The sequence below is a fragment of the Acipenser ruthenus genome, chromosome 24 (genome assembly GCF_902713425.1).
Source record: "Acipenser ruthenus chromosome 24, fAciRut3.2 maternal haplotype, whole genome shotgun sequence".
Taxonomy (NCBI): Eukaryota; Metazoa; Chordata; class Actinopteri; order Acipenseriformes; family Acipenseridae; genus Acipenser; species Acipenser ruthenus.
In genome coordinates, this window is record NC_081212.1 from 18,748,830 (window position 1) to 18,770,186 (window position 21,357).

General features: G+C 40.5%; 1 protein-coding gene and 1 long non-coding RNA gene across 2 annotated transcripts; one reads left to right on the forward strand and one right to left on the reverse strand.

The window, feature by feature from the left end:
* Positions 1-416: 416 nt before the first annotated feature.
* LOC117963147 (photoreceptor-specific nuclear receptor-like) lies at positions 417-6,631 on the reverse strand. The gene is made up of 8 exons (XM_034902120.2): positions 6,426-6,631; positions 5,359-5,509; positions 5,061-5,164; positions 4,428-4,682; positions 3,226-3,407; positions 1,999-2,239; positions 1,749-1,854; positions 417-1,227 (listed from the first exon to the last, which is right to left on the reverse strand). The coding sequence occupies exons 1-8, from the start codon at positions 6,511-6,513 to the stop codon at positions 1,095-1,097; spliced, it is 1,260 nt and encodes a 419-aa protein (XP_034758011.2). The 5' UTR covers positions 6,514-6,631; the 3' UTR covers positions 417-1,094.
* On the forward strand, positions 4,608-20,260 carry LOC131700555 (uncharacterized). Its single transcript, XR_009308419.1, has 4 exons — positions 4,608-4,708; positions 12,864-12,994; positions 16,018-16,148; positions 19,764-20,260. It is a non-coding gene; the product is annotated as an uncharacterized LOC131700555 (long non-coding RNA).
* The last annotated feature ends 1,097 nt before the right edge of the window (positions 20,261-21,357 follow it).

Here is a 21,357-nt window from a genome sequence, read left to right on the forward strand (position 1 = left end):
CAAATTGGTATATTATCCTTTTTTTGCATTGTTAAAAAATGATTTTTCTACATAACATTTTCTCTGAAATACAGAAGATAAGTATATTAAAATGGCTTAAAGACTAGCTATTGACTGCACTTCTAAATGCTTAGTATATGTAAAGAATTTCCTGCCTATTAGCTCCCCCTGCTGTCTGTCTGATTAGCCACTGCATTTAAAAACAGAATGCTCTCTGCTCCTTGGTGAGAGTTCTGGTTTACCAAAGAACCTGATGTTTTGTTGTATAATGCTGATAGAAAATATTCAGTTTCATTTTTAATGTATTTACTTAACCACAGGTGTAAACTCTTGAAACAACCATCTCATATTTAATACTTTTAAAAAACAGTTTTGGTCCTAAATAGTAATTGCATAAAGAAGAAAAATGACAGTCATCACACAGCAGTGGTTTATCTAAAACATTACCAATACATTACACTTCTTGAGTTCAGTCTGTTTCTCTACTACAATGCCTGCAGTAGCATAGCTTCTACACAGCCTGCAGCAGATTACTGAGTGGTGCAGGTAATATCTTCCCTTGGTTGGGTACGTGGGAGACAGCACAGGTTGCCGTCTTCTGAATATCAAACCAGCACACACAATCCAGAAATGCCAGTCCTATCTGCTTTGCTATTTGTTCTGCTGTGACAGTATGCGTTTGAGCTGCCATTCCTTCTTCGTCTCACTGTATTGTGTTGATCGGCTGTTTCCCCAAAGCACCACAGTACCGGCTAGCCCAGGATGGGATCTGTTGGAATTTATCGAGAAAGCGCACCTAACTCCTGATGCAAACACTAAGAGAAATACTGTTTTTAATCAGGTCTTTTAGGCAGATTGCAAGTCTCGTATCCAGTGACCCCAGTTGTTTTGGTCAGGAAGGCGGTCTTGTCAGCCTCTCTAGTTCTTGAACATGTCGCAGAGCTGCAGGTCTCGTATCCAGTGACCCCCAGTTGTTCTGGTCAGGGAGGCGCTCTTGTCGGCCTCTCTAGTTCTTGAACATGTCGCAGAGCAGCAGGTCTCGTATCCAGTGACCCCCAGTTGTTTTGGTCAGGGAGGCGGTCTTGTCAGCCTCTCTAGTTCTTGAACATGTCGCAGAGCAGCTTCTCCATGGGGATGTTACCAATGGTCCGGTGGAAGAACAGCAGCTCTATCCTTTCAGAGGCTACAAACCGCAAAGAGGGGAGCAACAGCAGGAGCTTCCCAAACCTGGACAGCAAAGACAAAAGATGTACAGTCCCCTGTTTATTATCAGCAACTGAACTGAGTCAGTGTGTGTTGAACTGTGATGCTTCATTCCGCAAAGTGTGTAATGATGGGAGTTCTACACACCCTCCTTTTCTCGCAGAATATAATAAGGGAAACATGGGAAGTTCAAAACTACAGGTTGAAGTAACATGTGGCCGCTGTTGCTTTGTCATTCAAGGGACATTAAAGTATTGTTTTTTTATAAATATTCTCTTGGGTTCAACAGTGCTTAAAAAAATGAAATACACATCTAATCATCTCTTAAACAGTTAAAAAGTGCTTGAACTAGCGGCTTGATTTAATCAAACCAGGGCTTTTATAGAAAACATTCCTTAAAACATGTTTTGTGAATAGGGCTAGATTATGTGCCACGGGGGCACCACGAGCAAATCACATGGTCAGGATAGCACCATCATCTGCTGACAGTGTGTCTTCCAAGTGCCTGTACCCTACTGCTTCGACACACTTAAGATATGACCTACCTGACGGGCTGGCTGGGGTAGTGAGTGCGGCTGTGCTGGCCCAACATCACCTGCGACTGATCCTGCAGGTTTTCCACCTGCTCGGGGTCTTTCAAACCACGTGTCTCTGAAAAAAAAGAGGACGCTACGATAAAACGCAGTGAAAGAGCAACCCAAGAATGTAAAACCATAGACAACCTTCAACAAAACAAGGTTATATTTCTTCTTCGTACTGTTTATATTTGGGCTGGCTGTGGGGGAGGCGACGTACCAGGTTTGAAGAGAACGATGGCCTTCAAGCAAGCAAACTCGGTGGGGTCAACGTTCAGGGCCCTGAAGCGAGTGAAGATCTCCTGCAGGATACGCAGGTCCGGGCCGGAGAAGCTGGTCTTACCCTGCAGGGTGGGGGAGAGCTCGGGCACAGAGAGCAGCGGGCAGCTGTCCAGGGGCAAGGACCACTGGATAGCACACAGGAGGAACAGCTCACTCCATGCCTCCTCCAGCAGAATCACCTGGAAGCAGGGAAGAGAGAACCAGGGCATTAACACCAGCTAGCTCCACAAGCTCTGTCTAAAACTCTTACTTGAGATAACTAATAATCAACCAGATCCCCACTCTTGATGTCAAAGAAACCAATCCTCTGACTGCACAGATGCTAAGGGAAGATACTATTACTGCTGTGAGACCAGCCATATGTATTTTAGGGGTGTGAAAAATAAACACAGAGGTGGTATTACTGTCCTTTGTCTATTGTTTGGCTGGTCGGTCTTTAAGAAATACCGAAGATATTAAAAGAGTACTTGTGTACTGTCTTGTATGGTTTCTAAGGTGTTTTCAGACAACCCTGTGTGTATTCGCTCTAATTGTTTATTATTTTTGTATTGGTCTACAAAACCACTTAAAATAGACACTCTAGGTAGGTAAGTGTGATTTATTTATTAATTTTTTTCTGCAACAAATTTAAAGTTTGCTAGTATAAAACTTTCCTGTTTAAAAGCTGAACTGTGAGAAATTGTTTGAACAGTTTTTTTTATTATTTTTATTAAAAGAAAAATAGAAAGAAATACCCTAGATTGCATAGTGCAAAGATTTAGGTAGGGATGAAAATGATGGGTTTAGCCTTAAAGATGTACACTTGCTAACAACACAATTCCAAACCTCTGATACTACACTTGATTAAAGAAATCTATAAGCTGTATATGCCATGCTTTCAGACAGTGTTCACACCCGCTCAGCAGCTTCTTTCCTGTCAACCAAATGCATCCCCAAATGACTGGCATGCTTTCAAGAGAAGACACTGCTGAGGGGAAGTAAGTGTAACATTTCCTGATAATAAGACATGGAGACAGAGAACTTTTTCATCCGAATGTAGTACCAGCCATCATGTTTAAAAATGAAAATCCATATTTGCTAGAACATGTGTTTCTTTCAAAATAGCGCATCCGAGACCTATGCAACGACTAAAAAGGGAGCGCCAAGATTTCTGGCTGTGTCTCACCTGGTCTCTGAAGGGGAGGTTGGAGAAGACGGGCAGGTTTTTCGCCCACTTGACTGCCATGAAGAGCAGCCTGGCGGATGTCTCGTACACGTTCTCAAGGCTGCTGGAGGGATACAGGGACATCTGGTACTCTGAGGAGGTCCTCTCTGGCTCATTGCTCGTCACATCAATGTTCTCATCCCCTAGAGGAGAAGCCACAGGATAGAGAGAAAATCCCTCTAGAACTGCAAGCACTCAATCACGCACTCTTCAGCTAATACCTCGGTTTAGATGCATCTTTACTAAATAATAGTCAACATTCTCCATTCCCCTCCATAAACCTGATTTGGGTAAAATAATCCATATTTAATTGTTGGTTAGCTGGAACACAATTCAGGATTCGGATGTCGAGAGGAGACAGAAATATTGTAAGATATTTGTTTTATTCCAATATTAAATTTGGTTGACCAAGTAAAAAAGGAAACTCTGAAAATGTCTAAATAATAGTTATATTTGCAGTTTAGTCTACAAGCCACGGCACACTTACTGTAGTAACAAATACCTGACAGAGAACAATAAAACATGCCATTCTGTTTTTAAAGGGATGGGTGACGGAACAAATACGAGGTATAATAGATTCTAGAAAACAAACGTGCTTTATCACAGGCACTCCTCCCAATTCTTTAGACTTTGCCTCAGTTCTAACTTATAGGCAACAGCAACACACAGCCTCCCTGCCACTGGGCTGAAACCATAAAACAGTTTCCTCTCTGTCCGTCATCTCTAACCAATGCTGGGTCCCATAGCCTTCCAGTCCCTGAATCCCAGTCTCAGTCCAAATCATTAAGATTCAGAAAGCATTTATATTTTAACTGGATTTGAAATTGATAGTTTTGACAATCACAATTCAAAATATATTTATTTAAATGCATTTTATCAGTACATGAAAGTTGCTTACTAAACCCCAAAACAAATCCAATGCGAATCTAAACTTAGTTTGCATAATAACTGCTTCTGACAAAAATACTAGAAATCACTTCTTAAAATCATCAACTACATCACAAAAACTGGAAAAAAAATAAATTCAATTTGGTGTCTGGTTTCAGTGGGGACTAAGAAATAACTAATATATGGGTACAGTTAAGAAACTGCAGCATTAAACAAATGCATTAATTCAATCAATATACAAGATAACAGCTGTTACTGAGAAAGTCAGAGCTCACCGTCTTCGGGCTCCAGCTTGGCGCAGGTCTCGGCAGTCATGAGGCTGGCCATGAAACGGTGGTTGTTCTGCGGGCTCAGAGAGCGCTGCGAGGGGGTCGACATGGAAGACGTGAGGAGCGGCGGACGCGTGATGACTGGACAGAACGAGGAGGTGGGCTCCCGCGTGGTGGCCAGGTGGTCCTTCTCCGTGTCCACTTCGATCTTGTCCAGACTCACCTGAGCCGTGCTGCGCGGCTGCCTCTCGTTCTGAACGGCTAAAGGGTGGGGAGGACAGCGTCAGGTAAGTTTTATACAACAAGGATTATGCAGAAGGAGTGGAGGTCTGAAATAACACTTAAGTGTGTCTCCTTAACATCGAGAAAGCACGTGTAAGAGAACACAGGTTAAAGAAAAGGTGCCGATTTTAAATAGAAGCAAATAGCTGGGGAAAAGGCCATATTTTCTTGGTTGAAACTAGGATAGAAAAAGCTCCCTGGTTTTATAAAATAATATATATATATGACACTTCAAATAGATAATTTTAAACGATGCTGTTTACAGAATCTGTTTTGCAGTGACTGTGTATATAATAAGGTCCTATACACGCTTCTTACTGTAGTTGCACGTTCTTTTATGTGCCTAGTCTCACTCACCGTCTTTGTTCATACCGGCTTGCAGGCACTTTTTCAGGCGGCACGCTTGGCACTGGTTGCGGTGTGCTTTGTCCACTGGGCACATCCCCGTCCCTGCCTGGCACCTTAAGCAAGAAAACAGAAGAGCCATTAACATGAGCATGACGTATGCTGTAGGGATTCATGGTTTGAGTAGAGGATAACATATGGGCTACTGAAACATTACTGTGCATGCTGGGAGGGCAGGATATTCATTTACAGTTAGATTGTCTGCATAGAAGACTGTGTATTGAACTGGCACACTGTTTCTCCTGCTCACCTGTAAATCAGTTTCCTCCTAACGCTGCGCTTGAAAAATCCACTGCAGCCGTTGCAAGCGTAGATCCCGTAGTGCTTGCCACTGCTCCTGTCTCCGCACACTTTACACAACAGGGCGGGGCTCAAGGATTTACCGGGGGCGGGGCTTTTATCTGGGAGAGAGAAAGGAACATGCATTACCTTGAGGAAAACAGGTGATGTCTTACCTTCATATTCATATGTATAGAAAAATAGAATGACAGAAATAGATCTTGCACATGGCTGATGATTATCTTTCATACTGCATCTGAGTTTGCACCTTTGCTTAGCTTTGTGGGATAATTGTAAATGTGGTTTGGTAAATGTGGTTTGCATGCACTGTAAGATTAAGAATAGAAAATGTAGTCTAGCATGAACATGTTACTTATTTTATACAGAAAAGTAAATAGTTTAAAACAAGTAATGCTTATAATGGTTTCTATATGCTACATACAATTTACAAACAGAAAACAATTAATGTTGTATTAAAAACTATACTGCTGTACTGCCTGGATGTGATGGGATTTTAAACAGCATGTAAATGTAGAACCTTCTAGTTCCTTGCTGCATGTAATTGCAGCCACTTAATGAACGTTTGCCATGGCATTTCAATTCTTGCATTAAACTATACTGTATAGTATTCTCTCCAACGTCGGCACTCGCGTGATTGTGTTTTATTCTTATTATTACGGTAACCAACATTGGTCTTTCCAATATACAATACAGTAACGATTAAATAAGCTTAAAACTATTTCTCAATGTCCTACATTAAACCGAAACCTAAAACAGAATCTTCCAAGCCAAAAGCATGCCAACCCTAAAATACATTTCAATGTTCCTACAGTATTCTTCTACGTGTAGTATTTTACTGCACACCTACAGTAGAGTACTACACAACCCTACGAGAAACTCAAGAAGCATACCAGGTGTGTTTAATAAACTAACAAGACTCACTATAGTGGCTGAGGACACCTTCAATTACTTCCACCAGTTCTTACTAGTATGTAGCTGTCTCTGGTCTTGGAGTATCCCTGACTCCTTAATGTTTACCTGCGCGGCTTTCATCCATCCCAACGGAGACTGCAGATTCGGTTGGTGAGGCCGGCAGCGTTGAGATCTTTGAAAGGTGCGCTTCCATTATTTAATCAATAAAGAAATCCCTGTATTGAACACAAGCAAGAGCTTCGGATACTCAGCTAAGGGTTTGAGAACCCCCTTGAAAGTACAATTTAGTTTTGAATTATTAAAAAAATTCAGAATCGGTTCCCCCCCCAGAAAAAATACAACTTTGTCTTCTGAATTTTGTTTCCAACTCCTTAAAATTGTTCCTTTTCCCCTTTCATTCAAGTAAGAGAACCAGAGTCCTTCTTTGTGAAGTGTGCTGCCTCCTCTTGTCCTTGGTTTCGTGAAGCTGGTCCACTTTGCTCCTACTTGGCTGGGCTTGTGTTTGTCTCTGTGTTTGTCTCTCAGCCCAGAGCTCCTAAAGGCAGGCAGGATTAGTTTCTAGCGCTGTGTAAGCACATGCTTATTTGTCATCCTTTAATCTTTACTGTCTATCTAAAGGTGGATCAATCAGTCACACTATGAAGAATTAAAAAGGTGATCAATCCCCCACTGAGGGGAGGAGGGGGCAACATCCACAAAACAAAACCTTGGGGACATTGTAACTTTAAACCTGTAGCTCTGAGCAGATCCCTCCCTCCCCTGTCTCTTCTCTCTGTGTCTCTGAGTACAGCATTTCAGTCAGCGGTCCCTCTCTGAATGTCTGCATTTTATAGGATGATTATACCAAACACAGATTATTGTGTTTGCTAGCCTTTCATTTGTGTTGCCCCCTTTCTCTGTCATCTTTCTGGATTCCAGCTCAATTTCCTCTTGTAAATTTGATCTCCTTTGATTGCTCCCAGGTAATAAAGGCTTTCCCTGTTTACCAGGGTGCCCAGCTGCCTATTAACTTCAATTGACTTTCTTTTTTTTTAAGGCAGATTTCAATGAGGGTTGAGGAGGGGGTGGGCAGCAGTATAATAGAATTTTAAATGGCAGTGTTTTTTATGTTTGGCTGGGATTAATGAGACATGTGGTTCACTTTTCTGTACCATACTTGGGAGAGTAGATCTATGCATTATTAAGCAGCCAAGGAGTGAATAGAGGCTCTTGTGAGATAATTACAGGTCTTCATGAATAAAGGGCTCAATTCCGATAGCAGCCTATACAAATCCCAAACTAAACTCAAGGAGTCCAGAGCAGTTTTATTTACATCGGGAGAGGGAGGGAGAAACATACTATTAGGCTGGCTGTGCTGTTTCTCCATGAAGACTTGTACTGTGTATTGGGGTTGACATTACTCTCTGTGGTGTGCAGGGTCACCCAAGCCTGATGAGCCTACAGTTATTGAATTGTTCTGGAGGTACACATACACCGTTCCTCTGTGATTGCAGCCTATAATTCCTTCTAGGAAGATGGGGGTAGAATTGTGAAGTGAAGTCTGATCTCCATCACTTTTGAGTTGTTTTGTGAAACTTGTAAACCTGTAAGCTTGTAAAGATTCTCCTGTGCTTCAAGGTAATTTTGGCCAAGACAGTACTCTTGTGGGTCTCCGTTCAAGATCAGCAACCTGGCGAGAACGGGATGACAGACCCCTCACTCCTGTCTGTGCGAAGCTGTCGATCTTTGTTGGGGAAGTCACAGACAGCTTCATAGTGGCAGCCACTCATGCAGTTTAGAGAGGCAAAATCAGCACTGTCACCTCCCTTCACTACAGCAGCACCTATTGGCCAGGCACCCAGTGAGCTCAAGTGAACACCTGCAGGACTGACCCTTCCAGGGGCCAGTAGCTTGACAACATCCGCTGTAGAACGATTTGGTGTATGGCAATCGGAGGACGCACGCTGACCTTCATTTCTCCAGAGCTGTTGTGGGGAGTTGCTACGGTAAATGAACAACATTTTAATTAGGGAGAAAAATGGGGGTGAAATAGTTAAGCACTTGAAATTATTACATGTAATAATATATTTTATTCTTAATTATATTTTCTTGTACCATCAACTGTTGAAAGCTTTATTCATTTTAATTATAATTGGTCCAAATATAGCATGGGAGAATTCGTACTTTCATGAATGTTGTGCTTTTCTAATCAAAGAATAAACACAATACTGCATGAAAAGTTCATGCAATTAAAATATCTTTTAATTTAAAATGTAACATTTGGGTGCTTATACCACAGTGCTTTTAAATTTGAAATACTAATCAAGTAAATCAGTGCAAATGCTGTAATCCACTTAAACCCATTTTTAAGATGACATATTCCACCTTGTTAAGAAAGCCCTAGGGGAGTTAGGAAAAACAATTAGCTGGAAGATTGAAAGAGCAGTCCAGCCCCAAGCTCTGTGCCTCTCTTCTGCCATATGGTGGCTGCTCTCCCCTTCTCTGTCTCCCTAATTAGTGACCTTGCTGTGATTTATAAGTAATTAGTATACTGAAGTCAGTGATTTTTTTTTTTCTCTGATTGTGGATTTAGCTTTACGGACTTACACTGGCTCAGGGTCACAGACAAACCAGGCAGCAACACATGCCTTGCTTAGCCAGAACCTCGCCACAATGGGATGTCTCACTTTATGGGTGATATCACGTGTTAAGGTTTGTCACTGGCTGTTGCTAGGGCAGTTATTTTCAAACTGGAAGAGACATTAGCTGTGTGTACTATACTTGCATGATCTAATTCAATTATAATAAAGGGGCAATTCACCTCTGGAGGCCTGGGTCACAGATGAAATCAGTTTAAGTGGTCTCAGTTTGGCCTGACACAAAACCTGTTGCATTGCTCATTTATAAGAAAGAACAAGCCAATCCAATTGTTTAACTCTTACAGTACTACAGTTTACACCATAGAAATTATAATTAAATAATATATACTGAAGAATAATTCATATAAATGGGCACACTGTAAGTAATGTCAATGCCGGAGACATTGTGGCATTTCATTGCTGTTGCTTTGTTCTGGACAGATAGCAACATTAAAAATGGATGGGGGTTAGGGGAGTTAAAACACAATGAAGCAGCGCTGTAGTTTAAGCAAGGGCTGAAACAGTCCCCTCACTGTTCTCATTAAAACTGCTGTAAAAAAATAAGCAAATTATCTTGGTGGAAGATTAGTAAGGATGATTAGCGAGAATTTAGCCCAGGGTTAGCAGATTGCCCTTTATATGGGATATGCTGTATTAGCCCAGCAACCAAGACATGTTGGCAGTCCGTGTACATTTCTATGAAGCAGCAGTCAGGGCCTGTGAAGCATTAATCTCAATGGCTTGATTTCACGTAGTGATCTTGCAATACAGGAATCCCAATTAAAAAACAAGGATGGCTGCTTGACTTTGGCAGTGGAAACAATGGGGCGGTTGATGGAGACAGCCTGGGTGCTGTTGTCATGGAGAGTGGAGGCACAGCTGAACTCAGAGGTTGTGATGGATCCATTTCCAGCCTGGTTTTCTTTATTTATTTTAGTTACAGCATTTAAACTTTAAAGTGCTCGTTGTGCCTTTTTAAAATAAAAAATAAAAACAATGATCTAGTTTGGTTCATTATTTTAGTTTAATTAAAAAAGCACACGTATAATAATCTAAACAGGATCTTAATACCGCTGCTCAGGGGAACATTAGTGAGTGTCCTCTGATCCCAGCCTGTCCTTTTACACCCAGCGTTACAGAGGATGTTGTGAATTCTATAATGTGAATGATGTCATAAATCAGTAAGGGATTTATTCCAATTATTTATGGATTAGGAAAGACTGAGGAGTACCTGCAAACATTTACAGGTGACTTTCCTGATTTCGCTTTTTTGAAGTGGCAATAGTGATAATGTAATGTACTGATCTCTTGGCAACTGCACTGTACTGTGTAATTCCAAGTCCATTCTGTCCCAGTAATGGACCTGAAGTTCACTATTTGATCAGTGGAGTACTGCAGTTCTGAGGTAGATAAGATTTAAAGGCAGCAGTATTTAGATCCATCACTGTTTAAATAACATCAGTTTCCAGCCTTAAAGAGTAAATGACAGGTATGTTATTTAAACAGTTGTAGCAACACATGGGCATGTATAACGCTATATTTTTGGGAACCCCGCTACTTACTCATTAAGTTGGGGTACACTATGACCTCCTTCCTGAAAAATTCTCTTGTGTTTCAGATTAATGTGACTGGGAATGAGTTGGTTCCCTGCTGGACATTATGTATTGCCCACTACATAAAGCCCATGAAATGGTCTGACCCTCGGCGCACTGCCCAGCCCCAAACATCTCCCTGCACTTGGGAAAAACAAATATTACTAGATTATTATTGGTGGCACTGTACACACAGATTGAATCCTGTTTTCCTTTAAAAAAACGTTAATATTTAAGAAACAGTTAAAGAAGCCAACAACAGTATAGAACAGTTTAATAAATGGCAGGCTTTATTGAAACAGTCTTTTAAAGCTTTGTGAACAGGGACCACAGCGTGGTTTAGAAGTTTACATATAAACTGAAATGTTCTTACAGAACGTATGACCATGACAGTGTTGTATGATACAGCCTGCATCTCCTTTGCGACATTATAAAACTCATTATTTAACCTGCAATATGCAAGAAGTTACTTATTCACATTATTGATTTACTTTGCAAAAAGGTTTTATTATATTTTTAAACAGAGCTAAAATACCACTGGCTTTCTAAAGACTTGCGACTTTTTTTTTGCAATAGGTGGTCTAGATTTCCATGTTTCCAACATTTTGAGAATATCCAATTTTATAACACTTAAGCTGGAATACCCACATTCAGTTCTACACTAAAATATGACCCCTGGATGACTGTTTACTTGTTATCCTGCTGTGGTGTATGTTCTCAGGAGGTCAGGGCGAGAGGAGCTAGCAGAGCCGTGAGGGGACGCTCTCCTGACACCTGCTGGAGAAGGTCTCCAGCCAGAGACTTTTCCACTGTGTTGTAATGATAAGGCATGGCTTCTTTATTGTTTTGAGTTCAGTATGTACCATTATATAACAGGGGTTGATTTGTAAGAACAAAGACTAGAAAAACAAAGACACGGCTCATTCTGTTTCTGCAGTAAATCAGAAAGCTGTGCAGTAAACTGTATGTTTTTTATATATGTTTCCTTAAAGGCGCTTTACTTGCTCTTATCTGCCCCCTATTTTACTGCATTTAATCCTGTACTTTGGAGTACTGTAATCTGTCACAAGTGTTATTTAATCTGTAGTATTTTGTATTTAATTATATCCTGATGTAACTATCACTGACACTGTTATCTGCTCCGTTACTGAATCGTATTTTGTCATACTTGTACTTGCTAAAACCAAAGTCATTGTATTTATCTTGCTCTTAATTGTATTATTACTTGTACTATGATTCTTGAAATGTATTTTTGTTTACGACTGTAAGTCGCCCTGCGGGCAAGGGCATCTGCTAAGAAATAAATAATAATAATAATAATAATAATAATAATAATAATAATAATAATAATAATAATAATAATAATAATAATAATATGTAGTTTTGTGGAGAATTAAACAGCTGATGATAAGAAGATGTAAAGTAAAAGCCACTGTGTCCAGTAATTAGTTGATGCAATGTTCCATGCTGCTTTTGATGGGCAAGAAAAAACAAAAACATTTCATTAGTGTAGATGACACGCAGCTAATGATCTTCTCCCAAAAGGATTTAAACCTTGATATTCAAGCCCGGGGGCATCTTACGGAATAGCTTCTTACAGCAGCCCACTCAAATCTCTGTAACACAAAGCATCTGCTGTACATATGCTACCCCTCAAATACTCTGTTTGTGATTTCATGCACTTTAAAAAAAAAAGACTTTAGAAAGAAAAGAACTGTGATGTAAGAGGATAAGCAGGATCACAATGCAGTCACCCACTGAAAACAGAACTTGTGTGTGTATATATGTATATATACAAAAAATAAACATAACATGGATGACCTAAAATGTGTGGTTTTAGAAGAAACAAAATTACCTTGACGCACAGGAGAATCTAAACTTGGCTAAACTTAAAATAAGTTGATTACAGTTATGTTACAATAATGACAAAAGCTTCCTGTAACCTTCCCCGACTGAGTTCAGCTGTTAACTGAAGGGGTTTAAATATAGCACATCTCAGAAATTAGTTAAAAAATAAATACAACTGAAGCTATTTTTAAATAAAATGTGCTGTGCTTATTGTCCTCAACATGTATTTACAGGTGCATTGGCAGGCTCACAGGCATGACTGATTTCAAATTGTCGTTCGTCAAACATGAAAAACCTCAAAAGTTGCGTGACAGCCCGGAAATGCATGTAGCCAAATAGTTACAATTATCTGTCTTGAAATATTTTACTTTGGCTTAATCCCATACCTCCAAGTGTAGAGTACAGTATATATTTCAATAAAAAAAACCTATAATAATGGCTAGTTTTTATACTTGCTAAACTGTCTTTTGGTTTTCATTTTGTAGTGCATGTCCTGGAAAACTTTTGCAAACATCGACTTGTCCTGGGACCTGGGAAATGGTCACCATACACTGGTGCAAGGTGTCAACAGGGGACCTCCCATGAATAACTGAAGGAGGATCAGAAAGCTGTCTTGGTAAGTGCCTCGAATGGAAAAGACTGGGGGGAAAAACCCAATAATGGTGTCAAACTTTCACCTAAAATCATCAGTATATATTTTGAAAGCTGTTGCATAGACAAAGAACACATTACACCATAATTTACACCACAATAATTACAAACTCCTGTCTTTCTTCGGTAGGTCTGTTTTCCTTTGAGAGAGCCATTACTTCACCTTGTTGGTTTTAGTCAAGCAGGGGGGAGTCAGCTTTCAGGTCTGGGTGACAGTTAGACTGAAAAGCCGGCTTTTCCATGCATGAGCCACACGTTCTGACGTGTTTAAATGATAATCCCAATGATACTAGTATTGGGTCTGAATGATAGTATTATCACTTTACGTTCAGAGGTATTACAATACTTTTTTGTATGACGCACTGTAGGTCTATCCATATATTACTTCCGATTACATGAACAGGATGTTGTTTTATAATACATGACAGGGATCTGGAGAGGTGAGTTAATCTTCAATGAGCTGCTGATTTGTGGAGTGCTGACAATGTAACTCATGCATCTGCCGTGTTCCCTACCTTGCCCCTGTTATATAATACAGCTACTGTATAAACCCATTCCCCGGAAAAGGACTGCCGTGTTTGGGATTTGAAGTGTGAGAATAGCTTTCTATTTGTACAACACGGGAAGGCTATGGGTCCTGGGGCTTCTCCTTTGAGGACACAAACCAGTGATGCTCAACCTGTTTCACCTTACATACCGATTGACCTTCAATGGCAATCCTATGGTTCAGTACTCACTTACCCCCAGGAATAATGAAGGGATAATGTCATTGCTGTGCCGTGTTACAAGGTAATAGTGGACCTTACGAGTCAATAAAACAATATTTTACCGTGGGTTTTGTTATAGGAACACGCCACAGCAATGTCATTATCACTATTATAGTTAGTTATTTATTCACCGCTGTGTGAAATGATAATTGTAGTCCACTGAAACTTATTGAGAGATTCCCTGTGAAGCGTTTCATCAGTAAGCAGTGGTTTCAGAACAGGTGGTGTTAATTAGTGTAATCTTTTCCGTTATTAAGTAATAACAGATTACTACACCCATTCGGTATTATCACATTGGTTTGCAATGTTTGTGTAGTGTTGCCATTGCTAGGGTTGCTGCAGTCTGTTCAAGGGTTTGTTTGTCATGAATTTTTGTCAGACAGTTTACCACATATGGCACTGTCAGTCTTAGCACAGGGTCACTATAGTTTGAGTCTCTATTCCCAGTTTGAGATACTCAGATCCAAACCTCCCAAAGCACTTAAAATCTTTTTAACAGTTCATATTTTGATGAGTATTTTGTTGGAACACTAATATGTTCAGAGTAATCTGTGTAATGTCAAACGGTGTGTGCATGAGCATCTGTCTTACAATATCTGTGTTAAATGTGTACTAGCCAAAGGTTACAAATGTTCAACAGCGCACCATATGATACAAAATGGAACATGTTCGAATTCCACTCTTCTGTTGACCTCGCACATGCTAATTCACACACAGCTTCTGATCTCCACAGATAAAGTCTAGATTATTTTTCATAGTAGGTTGCACTATGAACACTTTGCCCAGGACCTGGATACATGAGCATTACACTCTACGCTTTCTCATACCATTTCTATGCTGATGATGCTCAGATTTTCCTCTCCTTCCCCACCTCGGACTCCACCATCTCCTCCCGTATCTCTACCTGTCTGTCTGCTATTTCCTCCTGGATGCACTCGCATCACCTCAAACTCAACCTCTTTAAATCTGACCTCCTTTTCTTTCCCTCCTCCTCCCCCTCCTCTGATCTCTCTATCTCTGTTCCTCTGGAATCTACCACACTCTCTCCCTCTTCCTCAGCTAAGAACCTTGGAGTCACCCTGGACCCCTGCCTCTCTTATTCCCAGCACATCTCCACTCTGGCACGCACTTGCCGATTCTTCCTGAGCAACATCCGAAGAATCCGACCCTTCCTCACCAACTATGCTACCCAGCTCCTGGTCCAGGCCCTGGTACTCTCCCGCCTAGACTATTGCAACTCCCTCTGGGCTTTTTTGGGGTTTGTTTTACAATTCTGATAAAACCTTAGCAATTTCCTTTTCTCAAAAAAAAAAAAAAAAATCAATTCATTATTATAAGAAATTTAAAGTAGCACTTTTCTTTGATGTCAAACTGTAACTTACTAGGTGCTGCAGTCCATGTGTTACCATTGAAGTTTATCAGCGTTGAGTAGGGGGCGCTGCATTACCTTAGTGGCTGCACTTGCTTTACTGTTTCTCCTGACCCCTGCACTGCCCACAGGTCCTGGCCTAGATCTCTGACAGCCAGCAGCTGCTGCTCAATGTGACCTCATGCTACCATCAGCAGAATTATGACGTGAGGTTATGGCTGAGAGGAGATAAGTGTCAGATTGCTCTTCTCCTGAGCCCTTTGATGGCACTCAGCCTCCCTGAGGTTGTTTAGAAGATCCACAGCCGCTTAAACAGCCAACTGCTTGCTTGTGGTCATGTGTCACACACACAGTGCTTACTGTACACAGTGATGCGTTCACATTTAGTAGTTTTTCTTTTTTTACATTTTTGTACTAAGATAGTTAAGACGTGATATTTTTTCAACATACAGTATATAAATGAACAATGAACCCTTTTCATAAAGATTTTAAAATCCAGAGACATCCACACAGCAGACACTAAACTCCGGCAATGCAGTATGGGGTAGGAATTTGAAAGCAGGTTCATTAACCCTGATAGGAAGTTGGACTCAAGGTGTATACAAACTGCAGTGCGTCTCGTCAGTGAGCTGTGTGTCTCTAAAAGGCAGGATTAATCAGCTCAGTGGTGTACAGTCACACATGAGAGATCAGGTACTGTTCTTGGAAGACTTTGTATCTCATTTACATTAATGGTGTATATATACTCTACTTACACGTCTTCTATTAAAACTTCTGGCTTGTTTTAAATTATTCTTTTTAAATCTGTAGTCCTTAATATTAATAATAATAATATTTTTTTTTTGTACACAGTTTGAAAACCCCTCATGTGGCTGATCTTTGGATTCTGAATACATTTCCCTGATGAAACTTCACTCATCTAGGTTCCACATGAAACACCAGTAGCGACTGTTGGAGCAACTATATGAGTGTCAAATCCAAATGTATGTGATTTGTTCTTTACTCTTCTCATGGGGGATTTTGTATTTTTTGTATCCCCTATAACTACATTTTTCAAGAAGCGCTTAACTTACCAATTTTAAGGGTGGCAGTGAAAAGAGTTTTGAAGCTACCTAACAGGACAGTATTCTAAGAGGGGCAGCTAAAGCGTTATATACTGTAATCTTAGCATAACTTCCCTAGACTTCAATTTATAACAGTTATATGTATGTGCTGTTAATAATGGTCTCATTAACATCAAGCTTTACCTTGATTGCTAACAACATGCTTTAAGGAGAAGATCCACAATGGTTCACGTGCGTGAACATGCTCCCTGCTGGCAGATCTACTCTTCAGAGAATATCCAGAGGACATTGTCACAAGTTCAGGACATAGTTCCTCCATATATCAACCTAATCAGCTTTACATATAAGCTCTTTGAATGTGAACAGTTGACTAAATGGGACGGCTTAACTTTTTAAGAATTACATAATTCTGGTGACGCTTGACTGACCGCCATATTGGATTTCTTAGATGACTTTGAAAACTACATTTAATTTCCCAAACAGAAGAAAGGGTATATAACAATTCAGCCAGCTAGGTAACAAATCACCACAGTGATCTATGTTGCTGCTTGCTTTCATAAACCCTACTGGAGATGAGATGGGCAGCACCAATAGAGAGAACCAATAGGAGGTCTGAACGCAAAGACGGCGATGAGCTCCTAAGCTGTCTAGCTGCACACTCAGACAGCGAGGCGAGCTTCAGAACTGCTCCGGGCCTTTCTGAAACATATTGTCTGTTGCATAAACAAAAGTCAGTTTGTGGGATTTTAAATTGATAGTGGGGTAAGCCTAAATAAGATGAAAACGGATTAGACATGTTGCTGTTGAAACAGCATTAGATCAGTTTGGGCAATTTAGTTATTGTGCAGTCTGGGTAAGTACTTTATCAGATTAAATAAATGAAATAAACATATTTTCGGTGCAAACATTTTGGTCGATGTTCATTTTGCAGAGACTTTCACAGAATATCAATGGCTTTTGCTAGTTTAATTTGATTGTCTTGTTTTTTAGTTTTTACACTGTTGAGCACTGAATTGAGCTTGATTCCTTCATATGATGGGAAAGCCCATTTTAGAAATATGTTCTATTGTTCTTTAAATAAACTTAGTCAACTACGATAGCATTCAGTCCAAGTCCAGATTTGGTCAGAGGCATGTCAAAAGTCTGAAGTGCTGTTCAATAATAAATAACTTATTGTAAGACAGACGGAAATTCCCTGCCATTCACTTTCATTGGGATTTCAAATCCTGCTGTTCTGTGATAAAAGAACACAGTGCAGTTTAGAGATTGGGGTCCAGAACGTCAGCAGCCTATCGACGAGACAAAAGACTGATTTTGGTTGAAGTGAGCGGAAGAAAAACAAAGCTTTTTTATTAATATTAAAACCAGGAATAGCAGCTCTTACCCGGTACAGTAATGGCTCTAGCTACAGGGTGCATACAGTGTACTTGGAGACATCAGTCTACCTCGCCTCAGATTTTATCTCCTCCTACACTCTGTAGTTTTTGCTTAACTTATTACCTAACTATAAATACAGTTGATGCACTTCATGTAGTAATTAAACAGATGTGTTGTACATTAGTGGAACAGTTTTGTTATTTTAATGAGGATAACTTTCATTGAAATAACCTGAGTCCGAGTCGGTACCCTGAACTGGTCTATAATGCTATTGTACAAGACTGGTTCCCACTAGCTTACAGTACTTGACTGTCAGGGCTGTCTCAGATAACATGCAGGCAACATGAATGCCTGCACCATCATGTGCCAAAGGACTGTTAACCCAGCACAATTTAATTCTGATCCAGCCGTTCATACAAAACTTCTCCTATTTTAAGCAGTGACTGCCTTGGAATCCAATTATGCTGTATAAGTAAGGTGGGTGATTCAAACTAACTAATTACATACCCTCCCCCCTCTACATATCTAGTTTGTGTGGTTATTACGGATTTAAAATGACGAGATATAATCTAGCTTCACCACTGTTGCTGGGAATTAGAAAGATTAGCAAAGAAAATGTAGAATCAACGATCTGACTTCCTGTGCCACCCGACCTTTAACTAATCCAACTGTGCCACTGAGATCTCTTAGAAGAGCAGAGTATGTACAGTACATGTATGTTGCAGTATGTATGTATGTTTCAATTAGGCAAGCCATCATGTGTTAGAGTTTGACGACACAAATGTTTAACCTCTTGAGACTTTTACAACGGATTCATGCAGTGATTTGTACCACACTACCATTAAGTAATCCTCTTCCCCCACAGATTATTTTTGCAATACCTACCCACTTAGAGCCATTGCGTATCCACTCTTTTTAAAGCATGTTCCAAGGGCTTTCCAACAAAAATATCATTGTTTGACGAAATATGTAATGTAAACCCACACTGGTCCACTTTAGCGGGAATGACCCAGAAACCATAAAAAACAAGTGGATTATGTTGTGCCACCCCATCTTGCATATTGTATCTTGTAAACAGGCCTAGGCTAGTTGTGTAATCTACCCCCCCCCCCACCTGGCAACAGAGACTCCATGGTCCCAGTGCTGCTGCCATTCGCTGACTGCTGACTTGGCAGATTTTCAGGGCTGGAAGGTTTAACGTTGATCTAACATACGGCTCTCCAGTCAGTTCAGAGACAGACAAGAGGTGGATTAGCAAGTCAATGCCATCTGGCGCCAAGGGCCATAATTATCGAAATGAGAAAATCAATTCTCTAAGTATATATCACAGGCTTCTAAGCTCATTTAATGAAGTAAATTAAAAAGGAGAGAGAATGAACTTACAGGTGATCTCACCCCATGAGAGAGCAGCAGGGGGTGGTAGGGCATCATAAATGGGGTAATTAACAACCGTGGTGATTTGTCTGGTCTCTTAACAGCGAGGGGAACCTAAATTGTTTAATTTACGCTATTAGATCTTGAGGTGTGCAGATTGCAGAATAGTAGCCTCTGCATGGTACCTGCAGACAGTAACGGTTTTACAAAGTTAAAGAATGCAGTTCATTCATTGATGAGTCGGTTCTGATGTGGACCTTGACTGCAACAACCAGGATGTTTACGTGGTTGTTCCTTAAGAAAATGCTCTGTGTTTTCAGTTTGTTTTCATTCTTTAGCACAAACTATTGAGTGTAACATAACCCGGTGGTGTATGGAAAGGTGTCTGCCTGTCTGTCTATGGAGGCACTCTGTCCGTACGTCACACTGGCACGTATGTCTCACTGATTGCAGCCAAGTCATTGGAGAAGAGCTTATTCAGTTACTAGGAAACGTGGTTGGAAATGCTTTGAAATCTGGGAATATATGAAGGCAGCTGTCCATCTGTCTGTATGTCATAATGACACATTTACATTAGATGTAAGTTGTGGTGATCCACTTTAACATGTCACTGATTGTTCTAATTTTTAATTTACAGCCATGAATGTCACTAACATGCTTGTTTGTATAATGTCTTGGGGGGGGGGGGGGGGGGGGTCTTCATTTTCCTGTAGATCGCAGGAAGCAGGTAAACTTTCTTAAGAACCACGGAGCAGTTAGGCAATTCAATTTTTTTTTTTCCAGCTTAACTCTGAAAAGTTTGCAGGAGAAGAGAGCCGTCAGATACAGATTGCTGTGCCATCACCTAATTCCTAGTCTGACTGGATTTCAGCCAGTGGCCAACAGCAAATAGGGTCATCAACTACAGCAGGACCAGCCACATGGCACTCATCGCGGGTTACTAGGAGAATGTTGCTAATTCCTGAAAGTCACAGAAGCTGTTTACAGAATAGCAACAAAAACAAACCTACTTTTACTGACATTAAAACCAGAAGTGCAGCATTCCTTAACTGTGTGATAACCAAAGCTATCAAATTAATCTCACCTCTCATAAGAGAACAACAGCATTCTCCCATGTCCTTTCTTGTTTTGTACTTATTATTTTCACTGTTCACTACCAGTATTTCCTACCACAACAGAATGGGTGCTAAAACCTGTCTAATCCAGCATCACTTTGTCAGTAATGTGCTGTATTACTGAGATACAGTAAAATGTAATAAGACAAATAAAAACAAATAAAAACCGTGTTATCCTGTGTTTCATGGTGTGCACCTTGTTTCCTAGGCTTTCTTTTGGCATTAAGATTAGGCGTCCTACATTAGGAGTGCATCTCTTCTGAAGGTTTGATTCCCAATTGAAGGACCTCATCTGGAGGTCAGGTCTTTATTATACTTTTTATCAAATAGAGTCAGTTGACCTTCTGGAATAAGTCAAAATTGAGCATGTACACTTAGTCAAAAAAGCATCAAGTAAATTGGCTGTGGTGTAGCTTTTTATTTTTTATATGAGCAGTTAATTAGTTCACTGTAAAACAGCTTGGGATGCTTCACAGATCAGTTTGAAATGGGCATGATTGGGGTTACCTGACTAGTCAGTGTCCCAGACTGCAGTTATAACTGGGGAAAACAGGGACCACTGTGCAATGGCCAATGTTGTGTAAATACAAAGCTGTGGAGTGTGGCTTAAAATGAATAGTTTACTATTTATTAACATGAGCAATGTTATCAGCACCATTCCCTTTCATAGTGATAACAGTACTGCTGTGCTGTTTTTTTGGCATGCCCTTCCTGTGCTGTAGGTCACAATATCTGATTGCGGCAAAGTCATTGGAGGAACCATTAGTGCCTATCCCATTGAACACGACCAGCGCGGGACAGTTAGCTCAGGTGTTTCTGCAAGAGTGCTTATCAGCTGAGGGCAGAGCGCAGCTCATCTCATCACAATCCCTGCGGCACATCGCCGTGGCTGAGAAAGCACTGCTAAGGAGTGCAGGCTCACGCCCCAGTCACACTCTCACCCATATGCTTAGACTTGAAAGACTTTTTTGGCTAACCATCACACTACAATAAATGGCAAAGAGTTTGGAGTTTTCAACCATCAGGGGGGATGACAAAAACATGTCCTACTGTAATTTGGCAAAGGCCACCTTTACAGACAGACTCCAAGCTATTTTTCAAAGCTGTTAATGAACAAAATGTATTGTTCGCTCCTTGAATATATTTCATTGCTACACTTCCAGAGTGTCCCAGTATTCCACTCCAAAATGTCACATAAAGGAATGCAGAAATGTTGGAAACACAGTACTTAGCAGAAGAGCCAAAGCACGAGTCTAGGGGTT

Coding starts and splice junctions, on each gene's coding strand:
- LOC117963147 (XM_034902120.2), bottom strand. CDS start 6,513: ATGGAAGCGCACCTTTCAAAGATCTCAACGCTGCCGGCCTCACCAACC. Junction 5,510..6,425: donor GATGGATGAAAGCCGCGCAG/GTAAACATTAAG, acceptor TCTCTCTCCCAG/ATAAAAGCCCCGCCCCCGGT. Junction 4,683..5,060: donor AGCCGGTATGAACAAAGACG/GTGAGTGAGACT, acceptor CCCACCCTTTAG/CCGTTCAGAACGAGAGGCAG.